The 21,634-nt window shown below is 45.7% G+C and overlaps 1 protein-coding gene across 2 annotated transcripts in view; it reads left to right on the top strand.

Annotated features, from left to right (window-relative positions):
• The window catches only part of crim1 (cysteine rich transmembrane BMP regulator 1 (chordin-like)), a 287,358-nt gene that overhangs the window by 250,591 nt on the left and 15,133 nt on the right, over positions 1–21,634 (top strand). For both annotated transcript variants that reach the window (XM_072264867.1, XM_072264866.1), the window contains exons 11-15: positions 399–608; positions 4,028–4,243; positions 8,450–8,671; positions 14,714–14,908; positions 17,196–17,324. In XM_072264867.1, coding sequence (XP_072120968.1) covers positions 399–608; positions 4,028–4,243; positions 8,450–8,671; positions 14,714–14,908; positions 17,196–17,324 — 972 coding nt within the window. The remainder of the gene's footprint in view (positions 1–398; positions 609–4,027; positions 4,244–8,449; positions 8,672–14,713; positions 14,909–17,195; positions 17,325–21,634) is intronic.

Below are 21,634 nucleotides of genomic sequence, written 5' to 3'. Positions count from 1 at the left end.
GCAGCTCCACCCGGGCCCACAGCCTAGGCTTCCCGTGCTCACGGCAGCATCCCTCTTCCTCACGGTGGCATAGCCCTCTGCGGGCATTCTTGCGTGACTACCAGTGACGGCGGGGTCTGGGTCTGACGCTCCAGTACCATCACTTTCCAGGGCTAGTTGAGTTGGCAGATGAATTGTTAGGCGCTCCTTAGAGGATTCCGACTTCCAGGGCCACCATCTTGCTCTCTGTATCAACCAATGCATTTTGTGGGGTCTGATGAGTGTTCTGTCAAAATTTCCAACATCTGCAGAATCCCTTGTGATTATATTTTGCGGCAGCGTTGAAGGAGATGACAGTGTATTTGAAGAGCTGTGCTGTGCCTCCGCCGCCCGGCTGACTCTCATTCTTGCCTCTGCAGATGTGCCCACCACCCTGGTTCCACCGGTGAAAGCCAGCTCCTGCCTCTCCATGGACGGCCGGCGGCACGAGAGCGGCGAGAGTTGGCACGACGGCTGCCGGGAGTGTTACTGCAACGGAGGGCGCGAGATGTGCGCGCTCATCACCTGCTCCGTGCCCAACTGTGGAAACCCTGCCATTCGTCCAGGACAGTGTTGCCCAACCTGCCCAGGTAAGGACCACTCGGGTAACCCTCATCTGGAGGGAAGCGGCAGGAGAACGTTCCTTGTCCTTCATTACTGCCATCTTGATACTGCATTGTCCATAAGACAAAGGTGCAGAATTAGGCCATTCAGCCCATTGAATCTGCCACACCGTTCAATCACGGGAATTTCATTTCCCTCTCAACCCTGATCTCTTGCCGTAACCATTGATGCCCTTTCTAACCAAGAATTTATCAACCTCAGCTTTAAATGTAGCCAGTGACTTGGCCTCCACAGCCAGTGAATTCCACAGATTCACTACCCTCTGGCTAAAGAAATTCCTCCTCATCTCTGTTCTAAAGATAAAAATAAAAAAGAAAGAAAGATAATGATATAAAAACATGGAACAAAGGGAAAGGCCTTTCGGCACTAAATGTCTGTGCTGAACGGAATGCCAAATTAAAACTAAACCTTACTGCCTGCACAAGATTCACATTACTCCATTTCCAGCATATTTATGTGTCATCCAACAGCTTCTCAAACAAGCATCTTTATTCGTATCTGCTTCCCAGCAGCCTGTTCCAGATACCTACTGCTCTCTGTGTAAAGAAAATCTTTCCTTGCACCTCTTCTTTAAACTTTCTCCTGCTCATCTTAAATACATCTCCTCTAATGTGTGACATTTCTACCCCCTCTGGGAATCGGCTGCCGGGCTGGAGATGCGTCTTTACCAAAGGAGGTGCGAGGCACTCCTTCCCTCTGGTAGCCTGCAGGTCACCCTTGGACAAAGTGCAGTACTCGCTTACCCACACCCCCCCGATCATGTGAAGCCATGGGAGGAGGTGCTGGATGGTTGTACGAGCAGCTGGCACATATCGCAAGTCCTGTTTATGTGACCACTGACGCCAGGCAGACAATCTCAGAAGAGTATTGATAATGGCTGGGGCCTCCCATCTTGTAAAGACACTGCCCAGAAGAAGACAATGGCAAACCACTTCTGTAGAAAAATTTCCCAGGAATAATCATGGTCATGGAAAGACCATGATTACTCACGTCATATGACACGACACATAATGAATGAACGAGCCCTCAGAAAAAGATTCTGTCTGCCCATCCTATTTACACCTCACATAATTTTATTTATGACATCTCCCTTCGACCTCTGGTACTGCGGAGAAAATAAACCACGTTTGTCCAATATCTCCTTCCAGGTAGTACCCTCTATCTCAGGCTGGATCCCCCTTCACCCTTTCAAAAGCCTTTCCATATTCCCTGTAATTATCAAATAGTGAAAGCCAAGATAGAGTGGAGAAGGTGTTTTGAATAGAGGAAGGACCTGTGACCAGAGGACATAGCCTCAGAACAGGACTTCCATTTCAAACGAAGACTTTTGTAGATGGTGAATCTGTGGAATTCATTGCCACAGGTGGCTGTGGAGGCTAAATCATTGCGTACATTTAAAGCTGAGGTTGATAAGTTCTTGGTTCGAAAGGGCATCGAAGGTTATGCAAGAGAATAGGGTTGAGAGGGAAATTAAATTAGCCATGATTGAATGGCAGAGCAGACTCGATGGACCAGATGGCCTAATTCTGCTCCTGTGTCTTATGGTCTTGTGCACTTGTGATACACAGAAGCATACATCACAATCATAAGAAAAGAATAATTGATTAAGATGAATGCAGAGCTTTATTATGCACAGTAAAAAAAATTCCTTCTCTCTGATAAGTTCAAGTTTAATTGTCATTCAACCATACGTAAATACCCGTGAATACAGACAAATGAGAGTGTTACTCTGGGGCCAAGGTACCAGACACAGTACCAACAGTCACACACAGCACAAAGCACATGTAGCTCATACAAGATAGCAAGAACACGGAAGATATCAGTAAAATACAGTCACACAGAAATATATCATCCAAGAAGCTGCAGCAGTCTGTAGTCGAACACGATACGGGTTATCTTCAACCCAGCGAACACTGGGGTGCAGCTTGGATGCTGCGCCATACTGCCCCCGGCACTCTGGCGGAGCACACCAACGCAAACGCCTCTCGTCTGGGTGACTGTAAGCAGGCGGCACTGTGGCTTAAGGCCTTGTCCTCGCTACAACCAAGGCCATGCAGCTCCCCGGCCAATAACTGACCTCTTTTCCTTCACGACCTGCAGAACATGGCTGAAGGAAGGGAAGCTATCCTGCACATGCCTGTCTTGGTACTGGCTTTGTGACCTGAGGTGCCCACTCATTTATTTCTCTGCCCTTTGCGTGGGCCTTATTTCCATTTCTGCCTGTGTTAAAGTTCTTCCTCTAAACGGGGTGGAAGTCGATATTCTAAGCATAATGTACTCTGCAGATGCTGGGGTCAAAGCAACACTCACAACGCGCTGGGAAGAACTCAGCAGGTCGGGCAGCATCCGTGGAAATGATCAGTCAATGTTTCGGGCCGAGACCCTTCGTCAGGACTGAAGAGGGGAAGGGGTAGAGGCCCTATAAAGGTGGGGGGAGGGTGGGAAGGAGAAGGCTGGTTAGTGCCAGGTGAAAAACCAGTAAGGGGAAAGATAAAGGGGTGGGGGAGGGGATGGGCAGGAAAGGTGAAGAAGGAATAGGGGAAAGCACAATGGGTAGTAGAAGGAGGCAGAACCATGAGGGAGGTGATAGGCAGCTGGGGAAGGGGGCAGAATGAAACTGGGATGGGGGAAGGGAGGGGGAGGGAATTACCGGAAGTTGGAGAATTCTATAGAAACATAGAAAATAGGTGCAGGAGTAGGCCATTCGGCCCTTCGAGTCTGCAGCGCCATTTATTATGATCATGGCTGATCATCCAACTCAGAACCCCGCCCCAGCCTTCCCTCCATACCCCCTGATCCCCGTAGCCACAAGGGCCATATCTAACTCCAAGGGGCTGGAGACTACCCAGACAGTAGATGAGGTGTTGCTCCTCCAACCTGAGTTTGGCCTCATCATGGCAGTCGATATTCTAAGCATTTTAATATGGAAATAGATCAGTACTTTAGAATCAAAAGGTTACCAGGAGGGTAAAAGGAATGCAGAGCCAAGATTGCTGTCAAATCAGCTGTGATTTATAGAGTGGAGGAGACTGCATCACCTATACACTAGAGATTCTGCAGATGCTGGAGATCTTGGGCAACACGGACAAACTGCTGGAGGAATTCAGCAAGTCGAGCAGCATTGATGCAGGGGAATGACCAACTGGCTGCTCAGGCCAAGACTATTCAAGGGGGCAGAAACCAGAATGAAGAGGTGGCAGGAGGGAGGGAGTACAACCTAGAAGTGATAGGTGAGACTGGCTGAGGGGGATACGTGGCTGTGGTAGTGAGTCTGGCTCTCACAAATCATCTGCTTCTAATGGGTCTGTGTGCCTCTGCCATGCTGTGTCTTTCTACTGTGGTGACCTTGGTTCTGATACCCCCCCACCGTCCACTGTGTTCCCAGAGGACCTGGAGCTTTGGAAGCCAGATCAAGGCGACTCGTCGATCTGCCACGCGCCTGGCGGAGAGTATTACGTGGAAGGAGAGACCTGGAACATCGACTCTTGCACCCAGTGTACATGCCACAGTGGCCGGGTGCTGTGCGACACGGAGGTCTGCCCTCCCATCCTCTGCCAGAACCCCACCAGGACCCTGGATTCCTGCTGCCCACAGTGCCCAGGTAGGTGCACAACCCACAGAGCCTCTCACAGCATGCTCAGTGTCCTTAGCCACTTCACGGAAGCGTTGTCACTCAAGGGAAGTAGTGTTAAAAGAATGTAAGTAGGTCTATAAGGGACGAGATGAGAGAAGGAAAAATGCGTTTGAGGTGGCACTGTAGCTTAGCAGTTCACACAGGTGCCACAGTAGCATTGTGGTTAGCACAACGCTTTACAGTACCAGTGACCCAGGTTCAATTCCTGCTGCTGCCTGTAATTTCTGTTCTAATTCCCTCCCACAGTCCAAAGGTGTACTGGCTGATAGGTTAATTGATCATTGTAAATTGTCAAATCAGGGGTTGCTGGGCGGCTCGAATGGCCAGAAGGGCCTATCTACACTATATCTCAATGATAAATAAATAATAGTAATGTTATTCCAGTGCCAACAATCTGGGTTCAATTCCATCACTCTCTAAAGTGTCCCGGGTGCTCTAGTTGACGATACAGGAAAAAGTGGATCCGATCATCTTTGCAAATGTATTTCTGCCACCCTGGGCTGCGTTTCCACCTCAGCGTCCTTCCTAACAGAGCCAGAACCTCCTCCTCCTCCTAGTTTACAGTTCAATTAAGTCAGGACTTGCTGTGCTGATTTAATGCATAATACTGCATGCTTAATGAGTTCTGTGTGTGAACCAGACAATGTTTAAGGTCTGTAAAGGTCATGGCACTGCAATTTAGATTAAATAAAAATAAGATAGCTACAAATAAATAATTCATCTCCGAGATCCGTGCAGAGAAAAGGTTTAGCAGCTACTTATCAGTCTAGGTTACCCTAAGCTCCCATGCATCACGGAAGCTACTCAGTCATATTCAGGAGCAAGGGTGAGGGATGGTGGTGGGGGGAATGAGGGAGGAAGTTACCAAAGCCTTAAACAGTGACCCCCCCCCCACAATGACAAAGTAAAGTAAACTGAATAAGATAAGGATTACTGGGGATTTGAGATTTTTTTTGCTGAGCAAGTATGAGTGAGTGGTAGAATGTCAAGAAGTGATGAGAATGTGGGGAGAATTAATAGAGTGGGAGTACAGTAGAGTGAGTGTTAATGGTGGGCTGATGGTCAGCAGGGACTCTGTCCTGTATCTCTAGGTGACTCAGAGTGATGGGATGAGGGACTTGCTGCTGAAAGGGTGGCAGAGACCAAAAGGCTTACCAGATGGGAAAGCCACAGTCTGTGGGGCAGCAGCAGAGATTCCGAGATTTCCTGCCTTCTGTACTGTAATTCCTCTGAAATCCAACATGGATTCAATCCTGGCAGGATGATCAGATCTATGGAGAGAGGGCAGAAGAGGTTCACGAGGATGCTGGCTGGTTCCGAGGGCGTGTGCTATCACGAGAGGCTGGACAAACTTGGGTTGTTGTCTCTGGAGCATCGGAGGCTGAGGGGAGATCTGATGGAGGTTTATGAGATTATGAGAGGCACAGTTAAAGTAGACAGGGTTGAAATGTCTAATACCAGAGGGTACATGCATTAAGGTGAGAGGAGGCGGTAGGTTCAGAGGAGACGTGAGAGTTAAGTGTTTTACTCGGGGCATGGTAGATGCCTGGAATGCTCTGCCTGTTCTGGTGGTAGATGCAAATACATTAGGGGCTTTTAAGAGACATTTGGATAGGCACACGGACGTGAAGAAGATGGGGGGTTATGGACATTGTGTACAAAGGAGGGATTAATTATGGGGTGTTTCTGATTTACTTTTTAGCTGGTAAGATGTCAGCACAACACTGTGGGGCGAAGGGCCTGTTCCCGAGCTGTGTGACTGTCATCAGTCACAGAGTAATACAGCATGAAAACAGGCCCTTCAGCCCATCTGGCCCATGCTGAGCAGGTGCGTCACATTTGTCAGCTCTTGGCCCGTAGCCCTTCAAAACCCTCGTAGCTGTGAACCCATCCACGTGTCTTTTAAATGCAGTTAACGTACCTGCCTCAACGATTTCCTTTGGCAGCTTGTTCCAAATACTAACCATCCATTAAAGTGCTGCTGGCTCCTCACGTCCCTTTGAACTTTTTCACCTCTGACCTTAAACCTATGACCTGTGTATTTTTAGTACCCTCCTCCCTGGGAAAAAGACTGTGTGCATTCACCTAAATTATCCCCGTCATGATTCTTTACATTTCTAGGTGATATGTAGTCATTATCATCATCGTTATATGCTGTGTCATATTGACATGGGCGATCCTGGTCTTTCTATGATCATGATTGTCCTTGGCAAATTTTTCTACAGAAGTGGTTTGACATTGACTTCTGGGCAGTGTCTTTACAAGATGGGTGAGCTCAGCAATTATCAATACTCTGGAGATTGTCTGCCTGGCGTCAGTGGTCGCATAGCCAGGACTTGTGATGTGAACCAGCTGCTCGAACGACCATCCACCACCTGCTCCCATGGCTTTGCGTGACCCTGATTGGTGGGTGGAGGGGACAGCGAGGTACTACACCCTGCCCAAGGGTGGCCTGCAGGCTACGGGGGGAAGGAGTGCCTTACACCTCCTTCAGTAGAGATGTATCTCCACCCCGCACCCCCCACCGCCCACCCCATGGTGCCCTGCTCAAAATGGTATCTCTGCTGATGTATGGTTCTCAGGACAAGTGACAGCAGCCCCTAAAGCCGCAGCAGAGAAATACGGCCAACCAGCCTAATCTGTTTTTGGCAAGATCGCTAATCCACACAAGCTCCTCATAGGTGAATTTCCACAGAGTTTGAGGACTGCTGCCACATTCCTCGCTGCAATGCTGGGTTCCCCTTCAAAGTATCAGTGTACCCCTCAGACACAGAAAGTTGCTGCAGCTCAGATGGAGGCCAATTGGTCTGCCAAGTCTGCTTCAGTCCCTAATGGAGCAATCCCTTTCTCCGAGGCACAAGAGCGGCAGATGCTGGAAATCTAGACCAGCACGCGCAAGATGCTGGAGGAACTCAGCAGGTCAGGCAGCGCCCATGGAGGGGAATAAACGGACAGTATTCTGGGCCATCGGGACTGAGAAGGACCCATCAGAAAGTGGAATGGGAAGGTTGGGGGGGGGGAGGGGAGGAGCACAAGCTGGACGGTGACAGGTGAAGCCTGGTGCACGAGAAGGTAGTATAATGGGAGAGTGGGGATAAAGAGGCATCATGGTAGCATAGTGCCATCGACCTGGATTCAGCTCCTGCTCCTGGCTGTACAGAGTTTGTACGTTTTCCCCGTGACTGCGTCGGTTTCCTCTGGTGCTGCAGTTTCCTCCCACAGTCCGAAGACATTACCGGTAGGCAGGTTAATCTGCCCTTGATTTCATCCCTGCAGACATAGACGCTGCCTGACCTTCTGTGTTCCTCCGGCATTTTGTATGTGAATCCCTTTCCCCTCCTCCTTCCCAAGAGCCCTGCTAAAATTCTGCCACAAATCATTTCAAAGGCGCTGTTTGAACCTGTTTGCAACATCCCTACAGAGAATGTGTGTCAAATCCCACTAATCTGCATAAAACAAAACTCTCCTCACACCTCCCTTTTCTCTGCAGCTGAGAATTTAAAATCAGCGACTCCCACACCTCGAACCAGCAAACAATGGGAGCAGCTTCCCCCTATCCACTCCACAGTGCCTCCCACCCCACTGTGGGAAGGGGTTGACCCTCCCTCTGGGTAAATTCACTGGACTCCAGTTTCTTCCAGCCAACGGCAAAAACAAATCCGTCAGAACTCAGCGGGTCAAATAGTATCTGTGAATGAAAATGGACTGTCGTTGTCTTGGGGATGGGGGGGTTTGGCACGGTAACGTAACAGTTAGGGTAACGCGATTACAACACCAGTGACCTGAGTTCAGTTCTGCCTCTGTCTCCGAGGAGTCTGTACGTTCACTTCATGATGGCAGAGGTTTCCTCTGGGTGCTCTGGTTTCCTCCCACATTCCAAAGTTGTATGGGTTAGTAAGTTAATTGGTCACATGGGTGGCGTCGGCTCGTTGGGCCAGAAGGGTCTGTTATCCTGTTGTATCTCTCTAAGAGAAAGATCCTGCCAAGCAGAGGGTCCCAAACCAAAACACTGCCTGTCCATTTCCCTCCACAGATGCTGCCTGATCTGCTGAGTTCCCCCGGCAGCTTGATTTTCTTTGTTTGCTTCAGATTCCGTCACGTGGGCGTCATTTATCACACGGGCTGAGAAGCTTTTCACCCTCCACTCACTAACCTGCTCTCTGTTGTGATCAGACGAGCCCCTTCAGCCGGCAGCACCCAGCAACAGGAGCAGACCCAGCTACTGCAAGAACGAGGAGGGCGACATCTTCCTGGAGGCCGAGTCCTGGAAGCCGAACGTGTGCACCAGCTGCATCTGCATGGAGGGCATCATCAGCTGCTACTCGGAGTCCTGCCCGGCTGTCACCTGCCCCCGGCCTGTGCTGAGGAAGGGCCAGTGCTGTCCCTACTGCATCGGTGAGTGCGGACTCGGAGGGGCCAATCGGGAGGGGGTCTCTCCGCACCACGAACATAGAACAGTACAGGCCCTTCAGCCCACAATGCTGTGCTGACCTTTCAGCCTACTTTAAGGTCAATCTATTCCTTCCGTCCCACATACTCCCCCCTTGTTTCTTCCATCCACGTGCCTTTCTAAGTGTTTCAATGTCCAAGTAAATTTATTGTCAAAGTACGTGTATGTCACCAGATACCACCCTGAGATTCATTTTCTTATGGGAAAATAAAGAAAATACACTAGAATTTATGAAAAACTATATATAGTTTTTGTGTGGAGCAGCATGGTAGCGTAGTGGTTAGCACAACGCTTTACAGTTCAGGCAACCTGGGTTCAATTCCCAGCGCTGCCCGTAAGGAGTTTGTACAATTTCCCCGTATTCGCACGGGTTTCCTCCGGGTGCTCCAGTTTCCTCCCACAGTCCACAGACGTACCGGTTGCCAGGTTAGTTGGTCATTGCAAATTGTTCCGTGATTAGGCTGGGGTTAAATCGTGGGTTGCTAGGCAACGCGGCTCCAGGGGCCAGAAAGGGCCTATCCCACGCTGTATCTCAGTAAAATAAACACCAAAGACTGGCACACATTCCATGTGCAAAAGAGGACAAATCCAGCCAGTAGGGGATTTAAAAAAAGAAATAAAACAGTCTCTTAAATATCCGTAGTGTATCTACAAAAGATTATGGATTCAGCTCAGTCCATCACGGGTAAGCACATGTGCATGAAGCATTGTCGTAGGAAAGCAGCATCCATCACCAAGCCCATGCTCTTTGCTCGCTGCTGTCATCAGGTAGAAGGTACAAGAGCCTCAAGAACATTTACCCCTCAACCATCAGGCTCTTGAACAAAAGATAACTACAGTCACTTGTCCATCCATCGATATGTTCCCACAAGCAATGATATCACTTCAGGGACTCTTTATCTCATTGTCTCATGTTCTCATTATTTATTGCTATTCATTTTTATTTGCATTTGCACAGTTTGCTGTCTTCTGCGCTCTGGTTGATCTTTCATTGATCCTATTATAGTTACTCTTCTATAGATTTATTGAGTATGCCCACAGCAGAATGAATCTCAGGGTTGTATATGGTGACAGGTACATACGTACTTTGACAGTAAATTTACTTTGAACATTTTGCCATCAGCGTGGCAGTGCGTTATGTACCCCTGCCTCCCTGGAGCCCAGCTTTGGTCCTGAGGAACAACAATACAAACAGCGGCCGTCAGGTCTGAGCTGGTACACTGGCTGCCTTTGTTCTCCAAAGGTGCACATCTCCCAGCACAGCCCAAGCCTTCGGCAGCTCCTGCATTCCCAGCTCGGATGAAGGGCTGTGTCATTGGGCTGGGGAGAGCATCACACTAGATGGGACCAGTACCATAGCCCCTGTCCCGGCCATTAAGATATCTGTCAGTAACTCCCTGTGTCAGAGGACAACATGTCCCCAAAGTAACTCTGGGAGCCCAGGCATTTCACCATCATTAACTACACCAGTGTAACAAAAGGCCATTTGGACTATTAACATTTTTCCAAAAGAATACAAGGAGTGCTTCACTCTTCCCCAAACTCAAAATCAGGTTTATTATCCTTGACATATATCGTGAAATTTATTGTTTACAAGTGTAAAGGAGAACAAAATAGTTGTTACTACAGATTTGATGCAACACAAAAAAAACACACACAATAAGATAAGTTAAATTAAAGGCATCCGTTAGTCTTGCGAGACCATGGATCTGCACCTGGAAAATCTTCACTCTCCAGGGCGCAGGCCTGGGCAAGGTTGTGTGGAAGACCAGCAGTTGCCCATGCTGCAAGTCTCCCCTCTCCACGACACCAATGTTGTCCAAGGGAAGGGCATTAGGACCCACACAGCTTGGCACCAGTGTCGTCGCACAGCAATGTGTGATTAAGTGCCTTGCTCAAGGACACAACACGTTGCCTCGTCTGGGGCTCGAACTCACGACCTTCAGGTAGCTAGTCCAATGCCTTAACCACTTGGCCACGTGCCCACGAATAAGATAAAGAATGCAATAATAATAATAAGCACATCAAATATAAAGACATAAGATAATTTATGTATCTGTATATTGACTGTATGTCCCTCAAGTAACGTTAGACACAGGAGTGTCTGCACACAAGGTGATTGACAGGGAATGATATAGGTCTGGTTGGGCTTGTGGAGGGGTGAGTTAATGGGTGGAGGTGTTGATCCTCCATTAGCCGCAGTTGACTATGGACGTCGCTTCCCGGCTGTCTGTGATACGCAAGCCGGGGCAGTACGATATGGAGAGCAAGCTGCTGCCCATGCAGCAGACTCCCCATCTCCACGCAACCGATGAATCCAAAGGAACGGCAGAGACCAATACCGTTTGGCACCAGCAGTGTCGCAGGAGTTGCCAGTCAACATTGAACTCAATGTAGGACTCTTAGAGACTCCAGCTCTGGATTTCTCCTCAAAAAGAGAGAGTGTCTATGTGGAGAGCAGGCTGACCCTCTAATCTATGAGTAGCAATCCGTGCAGTGCAGATTTCCCCAGAGACTGCACCGTTTTCCTTCCAGTGGAATCCCATAAGACTATTAGACATCAGACATTGGAGAGGAATCAGGCCATTCAGTCCATCAGCCTGTTGCACCATTCCAAAATGGCCAATTTATTATCCCTCTAAACCTCGTTCTCCTGCCTTCTCCCCATAACTTTTAACACAACACCCTTTCTAGCTAAGAATCTGTCAGCTTCCACCTTAAATGTACTCAGTGACTTGGCCTCCACAGCTATCAGTGGCAAACAATTCCACAGATGCAGCATCCTCTGGCTAAAGGGATTCCTCCTCATCTCTGTTCTAAAGGGATCGTCAGTCTATCCTGAGGCTTTTCTGGTTTTAGACTCCCCCGCCATAGGAAACATCCACACTATCTAGACCTTTGCAAGTGAAGGCAATGTCAGTTTGGAATTCCTCTCATAAGATTCAGCTCAACAAGGCCATTTTTACCTGTTCACAAAGGGATTTAGCTGTCCTCACCTTCGACCCAGTGGGTATCAGCCCAGGAATTCAACCACTGTGTTGCCAGCCCTTCCATACTGTGACCCCTGCGCTCTGACCCTGAACCATCATGACACCACATGTTCAGACTTGCACTGTATGGGCTCATTTTGGTAGCTGGCTTATTATTGTCACATGCACTGAGGTACAGTGAAAAACTTGCCTTGCGTACTGTTCATACAGATCAATTCATTACCCAGTGCATTGAGGTAGAACAAGGTAAAACAATAACAATGCAGAATAAAGTGTAGCATCCACAGAGAAAGTGCACTGCAGGAAGCAGTCATGTACAAGATCATAACAAGGTAGTTTATCAAGATTTGAGAGTCCAGCTATTGTACTAGGGAAGTATTTAATCGTCTTACAACTGCAGGGTAGAATCTGTGCTGGAGCCTGGCTTTTGTATCTTCTGCTGAATGGGAGAGGGGAGAAGAGAGCAAGTCCAGGATGGGTGGGGTCTTTGATTATGTTGGCTGCTTTACTGAGGCAGTAGAAATATAGACAGAGTCCATAGAGGGCAGGCTGGTTTCCATGATGTGCTGGGCTGTGTTCACAGCTCTGTGCAGTTTCTTGTGGTCACGTGCAGAGCAGTTGCCATGCCTTTGGATTTGCAGAATCTTTTGCCGCCCCGCTCCCCCATGCACCACCCTTGGATCCCCAGTGCTACACACCATACTTGGAACACATTGCCCACTCCGAACCCCAGAGTTTCCTGTTCCATGGTGCTCTTGCCCCCTCTAGTGGCAAGCCAAAGGGTTGAAAATCCAAGCAGCTGGGTATACTGTCTCAGTAAATCCATGCGGGGATCATTTAATTTTCCTCATTTATTGGGTTTCTGGGAGATCCCTTCAGGAAGACTGAGTTTTACAGTTGTGTTAGATTTCCACCAGTGCCGACTCACTAGATATCAGCATGGACCATCCAGTCATTGTATCAGACAGCGTAGTAACAGACCCTTTAGATGACAGACATCGAAAACCAAACCATATTTATCCCACTCGCCAGCTCTAGTCCAGTCCACGTCCTGTATCTCTCTACACCTGAGCGATTCATGTGCTTCTTAAAGGTTGTAAGGGTCTCTCTGCTTCCGGGAAAATAGATTATGCCTATTCAGGCATTCTTCCCAACTGAAATACTCCATCCAAGACCACATCCGAGTGAATGTCCTCTGTGTCCCCTCCAATGCTATCATCTCCTTTAGATGAATCGGTGGAATTCGTTGCCACAGCGGCTGTGAAGGCCAAGTCACTGGGTATATTTTAAGCAAAGGTTGATAGATTCTTGATTAGTCAAGGCATGAAGGGATACAGGAAGAAGGCAGGAGATTGGGGCTGAGAGGGAAAATGGATCATCAGAAATGATGAAGTAGACTCAATGGGCCAAATGGCCTAATTCTGCTCCTATATCTTATGGTCTGATTGTGAGGCAACTGGAACAGCCATTGGTACATCATCTTTCTTTCCCTTTCTCCCATGGTCCACTCTCCTGTCCTATCAGACTCCTCCCTCTTCAGCCAATTACCTCTTCCACCAATCACCTCCCATCTTCTTACTTCATACCTCTCCCCCACCCACCTGCCCTCCCCCTCATCTGGCTTCACCTATCACTTGCCAACTTGTGCTTCTTCCCCTTGTCCCAGCTTCTTATTCTGGCTTCTTCCCCCTTCCCTTCCAGATCTGACGGAAGGTCTCAGCCAAAAATGTCAGTTCTTGATTCCTATCTATAGCTGCTGCCTGACCTGCTGAGTTCCTCCTGCACTTTATGTGTGTACATCCTTCTGACTGTGTTTTATGCCAGCTCATTGAGTACATTTAACAGGCAGTGCTGAAAGCAACATCTGTCATTAAGGGCCGCCCACCATCCAGGCAATGCCCACATCTCACTACTACCATCGGGCAGGAGGAACAGAAGCCTTTGGCCCCTCATCACCAAGTGTTCAGGGACAGTTATTACCCCACAACCATCAGACTCCTGAACCAGCGTGCATAACTTCACTCACTTCCACTCTGAACTAATTCCACAACCCACAGACTTTCAAGGACTCTTTACATCTTCTTCCCCTCTGCCATCCGATTTCTAAATGGACATTGAACCCTACCTCACTACTTTTTAACGCAAACAACAGGAATTCTGCAGATGCTGGAAATTCAAGCAACACAACTCAAAGTTGCTGGTGAACGCAGCAGGCCAGGCAGCATCTCTAGGAAGAGGTGCAGTCGACGTTTCAGGCCGAGGCCCTTCGTCAGGACTAACTGAAGGAAGAGTTAGCAAGAGATTTGAAAGTAGGAGGGGGAGGGGGAGGGGGAGATCCAAAATGATAGGAGAAGACAGGAGGGGGAGGGATGGAGCCAAGAGCTGGACAGGTGATTGGCAAAAGGGGATACGAGAGGATCATGGGACAGGAGGTCCGGGAAGAAAGACAAGGGGGGGGGACCCAGAGGATGGGCAAGAGATATATTCAGAGGGACAGAGGGAGAAAAAGGAGAGTGAGAGAAAGAATGTGTATATAAAAATAAATAATGGATGTGGTACGAGAGGGAGGTGGGTATATATATATACTTACTGTAATTCAGGGTTTTATCCTTCTATATTTATTTGTCATATATTTCATTGTACTGGTGTAAAGATTAATTTCACAACGTATGCTGGTGATATTAAATCTGATTCTGATCTCATGTTCTCAATATTATAATTGTTTTGTTTGCAGTTTGTCTTCTTTTGCACATTGGTCATTTGCCTGACTTTGATTATGTGTAGCTTTTCAGAAATTCTATTGTATTTCTTTTTCTCCCTGTAAGTGCCTGCAAGAAAATGAAACTTAAGGTGGAATGGCAACATATACATGGTTTGATAATAAGTTTACTTTAAACTCTGTATAACCCGTTCACTGGTGTTCATCCAGACCTCATCACAGCCTTAAAATGTCCCCATTTTGTTTTCTTCTTAAATCTCCCCCAACCCCCTTCACAGAGGAGACCATTCCGAGCAAAGTGGTGTGTCACTTCAATGAGAAGACGTACGCGGATGAGGAGCGATGGGACATCGATAGCTGCACCCACTGTTACTGCCTGCAAGGCCAGACCCTCTGCTCAACGGTCAGCTGCCCACCCCTCCCCTGCCTGGAGCCGGTCTACATGGAGGGGAGCTGCTGCCCCGTGTGTCCAGGTAAATGGGCTACGTTGGCTGGGGCGGGTTGCACCCGAGTCCACCATTACTCCTTTCCGAAGTGCACGTGGAACACAGAGTGGAGCACTTTAAAGTTTGCAGGCAGGTCCACTAGGCAGTTAAGCGGCCTTCATTGCGAGGGGATTGGAGCTTACAGATAGAGAAGTGTTGTTGTAAAGTCAAAGTCAAGTTTATCATTATTTGCGCAACTACATGTCTTCACAGGTGCAATAAAAATCTAACTTTCAGCAGCATCACAGCTGCACGGCATCAGATAAACACCATTCACAAGAAAATCGTAAATTAAGCCGCGTCTTCAGGACCTGAGTGATAGGGAAAGGTTGAATCAGTTAGGACTTAATTCCCTGGAGCATGGGAAATTGAGAGGAGATCTGATAAACATATACAGAATTATGAGGAGTGTAGATAGGGTAAATTCAAGCAGGGGTTTTTGATCGAGTTTGTGTGAGGCTAGAACTAGAGGCCATTGTTTAAGTAGTAGAGCTACTAGGACTTGATGTTTCAATCCCTCTGGTAAGTTGGCACTCTCGATGTTGGCAGTGGGTTTGGAGTGGTGACAGGGAGGGAGGGTAGGTACGTCATCAGGGTCATCAGGTGGGCACTCTCCTTTGACGTTTCGTTGATAAACCCACGGCATCTCCAGAGGGCTCAACGGTGCTACCTGGCATCCCAGATACACTCCTCTCAGTTCCATACCCTCCTGCCTTCATCTTGCAGCCCAGTTGTTGTCTTTCCTTTTAATCCAAATCCAATTGCTGCTTTTTTCTGCTATGTTTGACAAGGACTTGATTGCTTCTTGGAGAGAGTGACCCCTCACCCCCATCTTCTTCAATAGACTGGTCATAGATGTAGCAACAAATCCCCTGCATCCCACTTCTACAGGAAAAAACTTGGTCTTCCAATGAAGGAATGAAGAATAAAATAAGGAATGAAGATAAAAAAATTTATGGGGAACATGAGGGGAAACGAATGCACTGGGAGTGTAGGAGATTGAGGGGAGATCTTATCGAGGTATACAGAATAATGAGGGGTATGGACAGAGTGGATGGTCACGGGCTTTTTCCCCTTAAGTTGGATGAGACCATCTTCTTCCCCCCCACCCCCCCACCACTCCTGCTTATTCTGGCATCATCCTTCTGGCCCAAGTTCCTTTCCATAGATGCTGCCTGACCTGCTGAGGCTATAGGTTGAGGTTGAAAGGTGAACTGCTTCAGTCAGACAGTAGTGCAAGTGTGGGCTGAGCTGCCAGCAGAAATGCTGGATGCGCGTTCAGTTGTAACATTTGAGAGGCTGGATAGGTACATGGATGGGAGAAGTATGGAGGGCCATGGTCCAGTTGCAGGTAGATGGGAATAAGCACACATAGACTAGATGGGCCGAAGGGCCTGTTTCTGTGCTGTAGTGCTCTATCATTCCAACCATAAATTATACACAATATTTACAACAAAGAACACAATTAGAACAAAAATTAAACATAAATAAAGTTTACTTGGTATGGTGCAAAGTGGTCATAGTGTGGCTACGTGGTGTTAAGTGGTTAGGGTATTGCAGGTTGGTTCCAGAAGGGAATGGTTGAAGGGAGGTACGGGGTGTTGGTAAGACTACGCATGGACCAATGTGCACAGTCTAGGTCCTGTATTTAGTAAAGAAGATACTAGCATTGGAGTCAGTCCTGCAGAGTTCCACCAAGTTCATTCCTGGGAGGAGATAGTTGTCCAGTCACGGAGAGTTAGATCTGTTAGAAAACTGACAGGTGATCTTATTGAAACACATAAAATCTAAAAGGGAATGACAGGGTAGATGTTGAGAGGTTTCCACGATGGGAGAACCTCAGCTGTGAGAACCTAGGGTAATTCATATCCATGGAATTAGAGATTGCCTGCAAGTCCCATTGCCCGGGGTTACAGGACTGCATAGAACTGTTCCATGTGATGTTCCTGGCAGACCCGGTACTGACTACCTGAACCTTATCGGATCAATTGGGAGAATGTGGCGGACTGATCAACGGTGAATTGTTCAGGCCACCCATGCACGGAGGCTCTTTTAGATTTTCAAGTGCGCCCTTTTTGGGCTTGATGGGCCCAGTTCATTACTTCCACACTGCGAGTTACCCAGCGCGTGCTGTGACTAAAGTGACTCTGTAAAAACTTTTAATCCTACTGCTCTGTAACCATCCTTGCTCCACGTGTACGTAACACTGCCCGACCACCGAGGATCAGGGTCTCTTTCCCAGGGTTTTTCCACTTCTCCCTCCCTCTCATTGCAGACTTGTACCTGCCGGAGCCGACCAATATTCCCATTGAAAAGTTTGACCAGAGAGGAGAGATTGAGGTGGAAGCGCCTTTCTGGCCGACTCCCAGCGGGAACGAAATCCCTGCCCACCTCCGGGACGACGGTGAGTGAGACGGCACTTCTAACAGCAGCGTTGCAACCCACTCACTTCTTGGCCGCACGCCTGCGCAGCTCAGGAGTGCACTGGGCAGCAGCACCACCCTACTCACCAGAGGTCCAAATCTTCCTCCATTAACCTCGTGGAGGAACACCATTTCACTATTATTGCACACTGCTTATTTTACTTTATAAATTCAGTGACATATATCAGTGATAATAAACCTGATTCTGATTGAATCAGAACCTACCACTAAACGTGCCTTTACCTCCCTCCTCACTCTCCTCTCTGCTTTCCGCAGGAATCACTCCCTCCACGAATCCCCTGTCCATTCACTCCCCCCACCGATCTCCCTCCTGACATTTTTATCTGCCAGCGGGCTAAGTACCGCTCCTCCCTCCAGTCCCGGTCAGGGCCCCAGGCAGTCCTTCCAGGTGAGGCAGCGCTTCCCCTGTGACCCTGCTGGGGTCGTCCGTTGTGTCCAGTGCTTCTGATACAGGCTCCTCTACATTGGCGAGGCCTGTCGTTAATCAGGGAACTGCTTCGTCGAGCACCTCCGCACTGTCCGCCGCAGGCGGGACTTCCCGGTAGCCAAACATTTTTAATTCCGACTCACATTCCCATTCCGACATGTCGGTTCACGGCCTCCTCTTGTGCCATGATGAGGCCACCCTCAGGGTGGAGGAGCAACACCTTATGTCCTGACTGGGTAGCCTCCAACCTGATGGCATGAATATCTATTTCTCCTTCTGGTAAGCAAATTTACCACCCCCCTTGCTTTATTCCCCATTCTGACCTTTTACCTCTTCTCTTTCTTTTTAAATCTTTTTATTGAATAAGTATACAAAAAGGGAAGCCATATAGGCACTAATACACTGTTAGAATATAATAAAATTACAGGAGATATTAATACAGAAAAAAAATTATACAAACAATGTAATTTAAACATAACATACTAAGGTAACATAATAGTATATTAATTTTTATATATATATTTATAGAGAGAGAAAAGGAAAAAAAAACCCCAAAAAAACCCACCGTGCAACCAAACTAAAAGCAAAGCAAAGCAATGGGCTAACTTGGAACCAAGTAGAGTTAAAGAACTTAAAATCACGTCCTCAAACCCGACCTCCATTAAAAACAGTAAAAAAAAACAAGAAGGGAATATCAATATGGAGCAAAAAAGAGAAGAAAAAAAATTACATTAAATGAAAATATTGAATAAAAGATCTCCAGGTCTGTTCAAATTTAAGTGAGGAATCATAAAGATTGCTTCTAATTTTCTCTAAATTCAAGCATAATATCGTCTGAGAGAACCAAAAAAAGGTGGTTGGAGCATTAAGCTCTTTCCAATGTTGTAAGATACATCTTTTCGCCATTAAAGTAAGAAATGCAATCATTCTACGGGCTGAAGGAGAAAGATTACTGGAAATTTTAAGTAATTCAAAGATAGCAGTAATAGGGTGAGGAGAGATTTCTATATTCAATACCTTTGAGATAATATTAAGAATGTCTCTCCAAAAACTTTCCAGAGTAGGACAAGACCAAAATATATGAGTTAAAGAGGCTATCTGCCCCAGACATCTATCACAAAAAGGATTAATATGAGAATAAAAGCGAGCTAATTTATCTTTGGACATATGTGCTCTATGAACAACTTTAAATTGAATTAGGGAATGTTTAGCACAGATAGAGGAAGTATTGACTGATTGTAAAATCTGCCCCCAGTCATCTACGGAAATGATAGACCCCAATTCCTGTTCCCAATCTACCCTAATCTTATCAAATGGAGCTTTCCTAAGTTTCATAATAATATTATAAATCATAGCCGATGCACCTTTCTGACATGGATTAAGGTTAATTATAGTATCTAAAATGTATGTGGGAGGAAGCATTGGAAAAGAAGAAAGTATAGTACTTAGGAAATTTCTAACTTGTAGATATCTAAAAAAATGTATTCTTGATAAATTATATTTATTAGATAATTGTTCAAAAGACATAAGGGAACCATCTAAAAATAAATCCAAAAACCGTGAAATACCCTTAGTCTTCCAAATTTGAAAAGCACGATCCGTAAAAGAGGGAGGAAAAAATATGTTACCTAAAATAGGAATCGCTAGCCCAAATTGGTTAAGATCAAAAAATTTTCTGAATTGAAACCAAATACGTAAGGTATATTTAACTATCAGGTTAGAGACCTGTTTGAGGCGTTTCAAATCAAAAGGAAGAGAGGAACCTAAAATAGAGCCAAGTGTATAGCCAAGTGTAATTCCAATGCTACCCATTTAGGAATGGATAGTATATCCTGGTCAAGTAACCAAAATTTCATATGTCGAATATTAATTGCCCAATAGTAGAATCTAAAGTTAGGTAATGCTAAACCTCCATCTCTCTTAGCTTTCTGTAAATGTATTTTACCCAGTCTCGGGTTTTTATTTTGCCAAATAAATGAAAAAATTTTTGAGTCAACTTTATCAAAAAAAGATTTTGGAACAAAAATCAGTAATGCCTGAAATATATATAAAAATTTTGGCAGAAAAAACATCTTAACTGCATTAATACGACCAATCAAAGTTAAATATAATGGAAACCATTTAGATGAAAGTTGAATAATATGGTCAATTAAGGGTAAAAAGTTAATCTTAAATAAATCTTTGTGTTTACAAGTAATTTTAATCCCAAGATATGAAAAATAATTATTAATCAATTTAAACAGAAAGTTATGATATAAGGGAAGTTGTTTATTAATCGGGAAAAGTTCACTCTTACTAAGATTTAATTTATAATCTGAAAAAAGACTAAATTGTGCTAATAACTCTAAAACAGCAGGGATGGATTTTTGAGGATTAGAAATATATAAAAGTAAGTCATCAGCATAGAGTGATATTTTATGGGATTTTAAGCCCCGAGTTATCCCAGTAATATTTGGAGATTCTCGAATGACAATTGCAAGAGGTTCTAATGCAATATCAAATAATAAAGGACTAAGAGGACAATCTTGTCGAGTACGTCGAAAAAGAGGGAAAAAAGGTGAGCTTAGAGAGTTAGTACGGACCGAGGCCACAGGAGAATGATATAACAGTTTGATCCAGGATATAAATTTCGAGCTAAAATTAAACATTTCAAGCACCTTAAATAAGTAAGGACATTCTACTCTATCAAAAGCTTTCTCAGCATCTAAAGAGATAACTCACTCAGGAACTTTTTGTGAGGGGGTATAAACAATATTTAACAGTGTGCGAATGTTATAAAAAGAGTAACGGCCTTTAATAAAACCCGTTTGGTCTTCCGAAATAATAAAAGGAAGTACTTTTTCTAATCTGTTTGCTAATAACTTAGAAAAAATTTTAGAATCAACGTTTAATAAAGATATTGGTCTATAAGATGCACATTGAGCAGGATCTTTATCCTTCTTTAATATTAGAGAGATTGACGCTGTATTGAAAGATTCGGGAAGTTTACCAAGTTTTAATGAAGCCTCGAAAACCCTACAAAACCAAGGGATTAATGAAGGTGCAAAACATTTATAAAATTCTGCGGTAAACCCATCAGGGCCAGGAGCTTTCCCCAGGTTCACAGGGGAAATAACATTCTTAATCTCATCAGTGGTAATGGGAGTATCTAGCATAGAAGGCATATCCTGTGAAATCTCAGGGAAATCTAGGTTATCTAAAAAATCATTCAGGAGACTCTGATTGATATAAGGAAGAATAAAAATCAAAGAAGATTTGATTAATCCCCGCATGATCAAGTATCAGTCGATCATTTTGATTATAAATCTGATTAATTTGAGATTTAGCATAATTAGACTTCAATTGGTTAGCCAACAGTTTGCCAATTTTGTCACTGTGTACATAAAATTCACTTCTTGTTTTCTTTAATTGGTTTACAATCGAGGACGAAAGTAATAAACTGTATTCCATTTGAAGTTCAGTTCTTTGTTTATATAACTCCTCAGAGGGAGCTGTAACATATTTCTTATCAATTTCCTTAATCTTGTTCACAATTACCAGCTCCTCCTGCTTCAGCTTCTTCCTCAAAGCAGCAGAATACGAGATAATCTGACCACGAATATAAGCTTTAAAAGTATCCCAAAGAATGTTCACAGAAATATCCTCTGTATAGTTGATTATAAAAAAAATCAATCTGTTCATTCATAAAGTTAACAAAGTCCGAGTCCTGAAGCAACAGCGAATTAAAATGCCATTGTCTATTATTTTGTGTATTGGCCTGAATTTTAATAGAAAGCTTAAGTGGAGCATGATCCCAAATGGTTATAGAGTCATAATCACATTTAATCACTGAAGAAATAAGAC

The sequence above is a fragment of the Mobula birostris genome, chromosome 8 (genome assembly GCF_030028105.1).
Source record: "Mobula birostris isolate sMobBir1 chromosome 8, sMobBir1.hap1, whole genome shotgun sequence".
NCBI classification, from domain to species: Eukaryota; Metazoa; Chordata; class Chondrichthyes; order Myliobatiformes; family Myliobatidae; genus Mobula; species Mobula birostris.
Note: the sequence above shows the minus strand (reverse complement) of the source record. Positions and strands in the feature narration are given on the sequence as shown.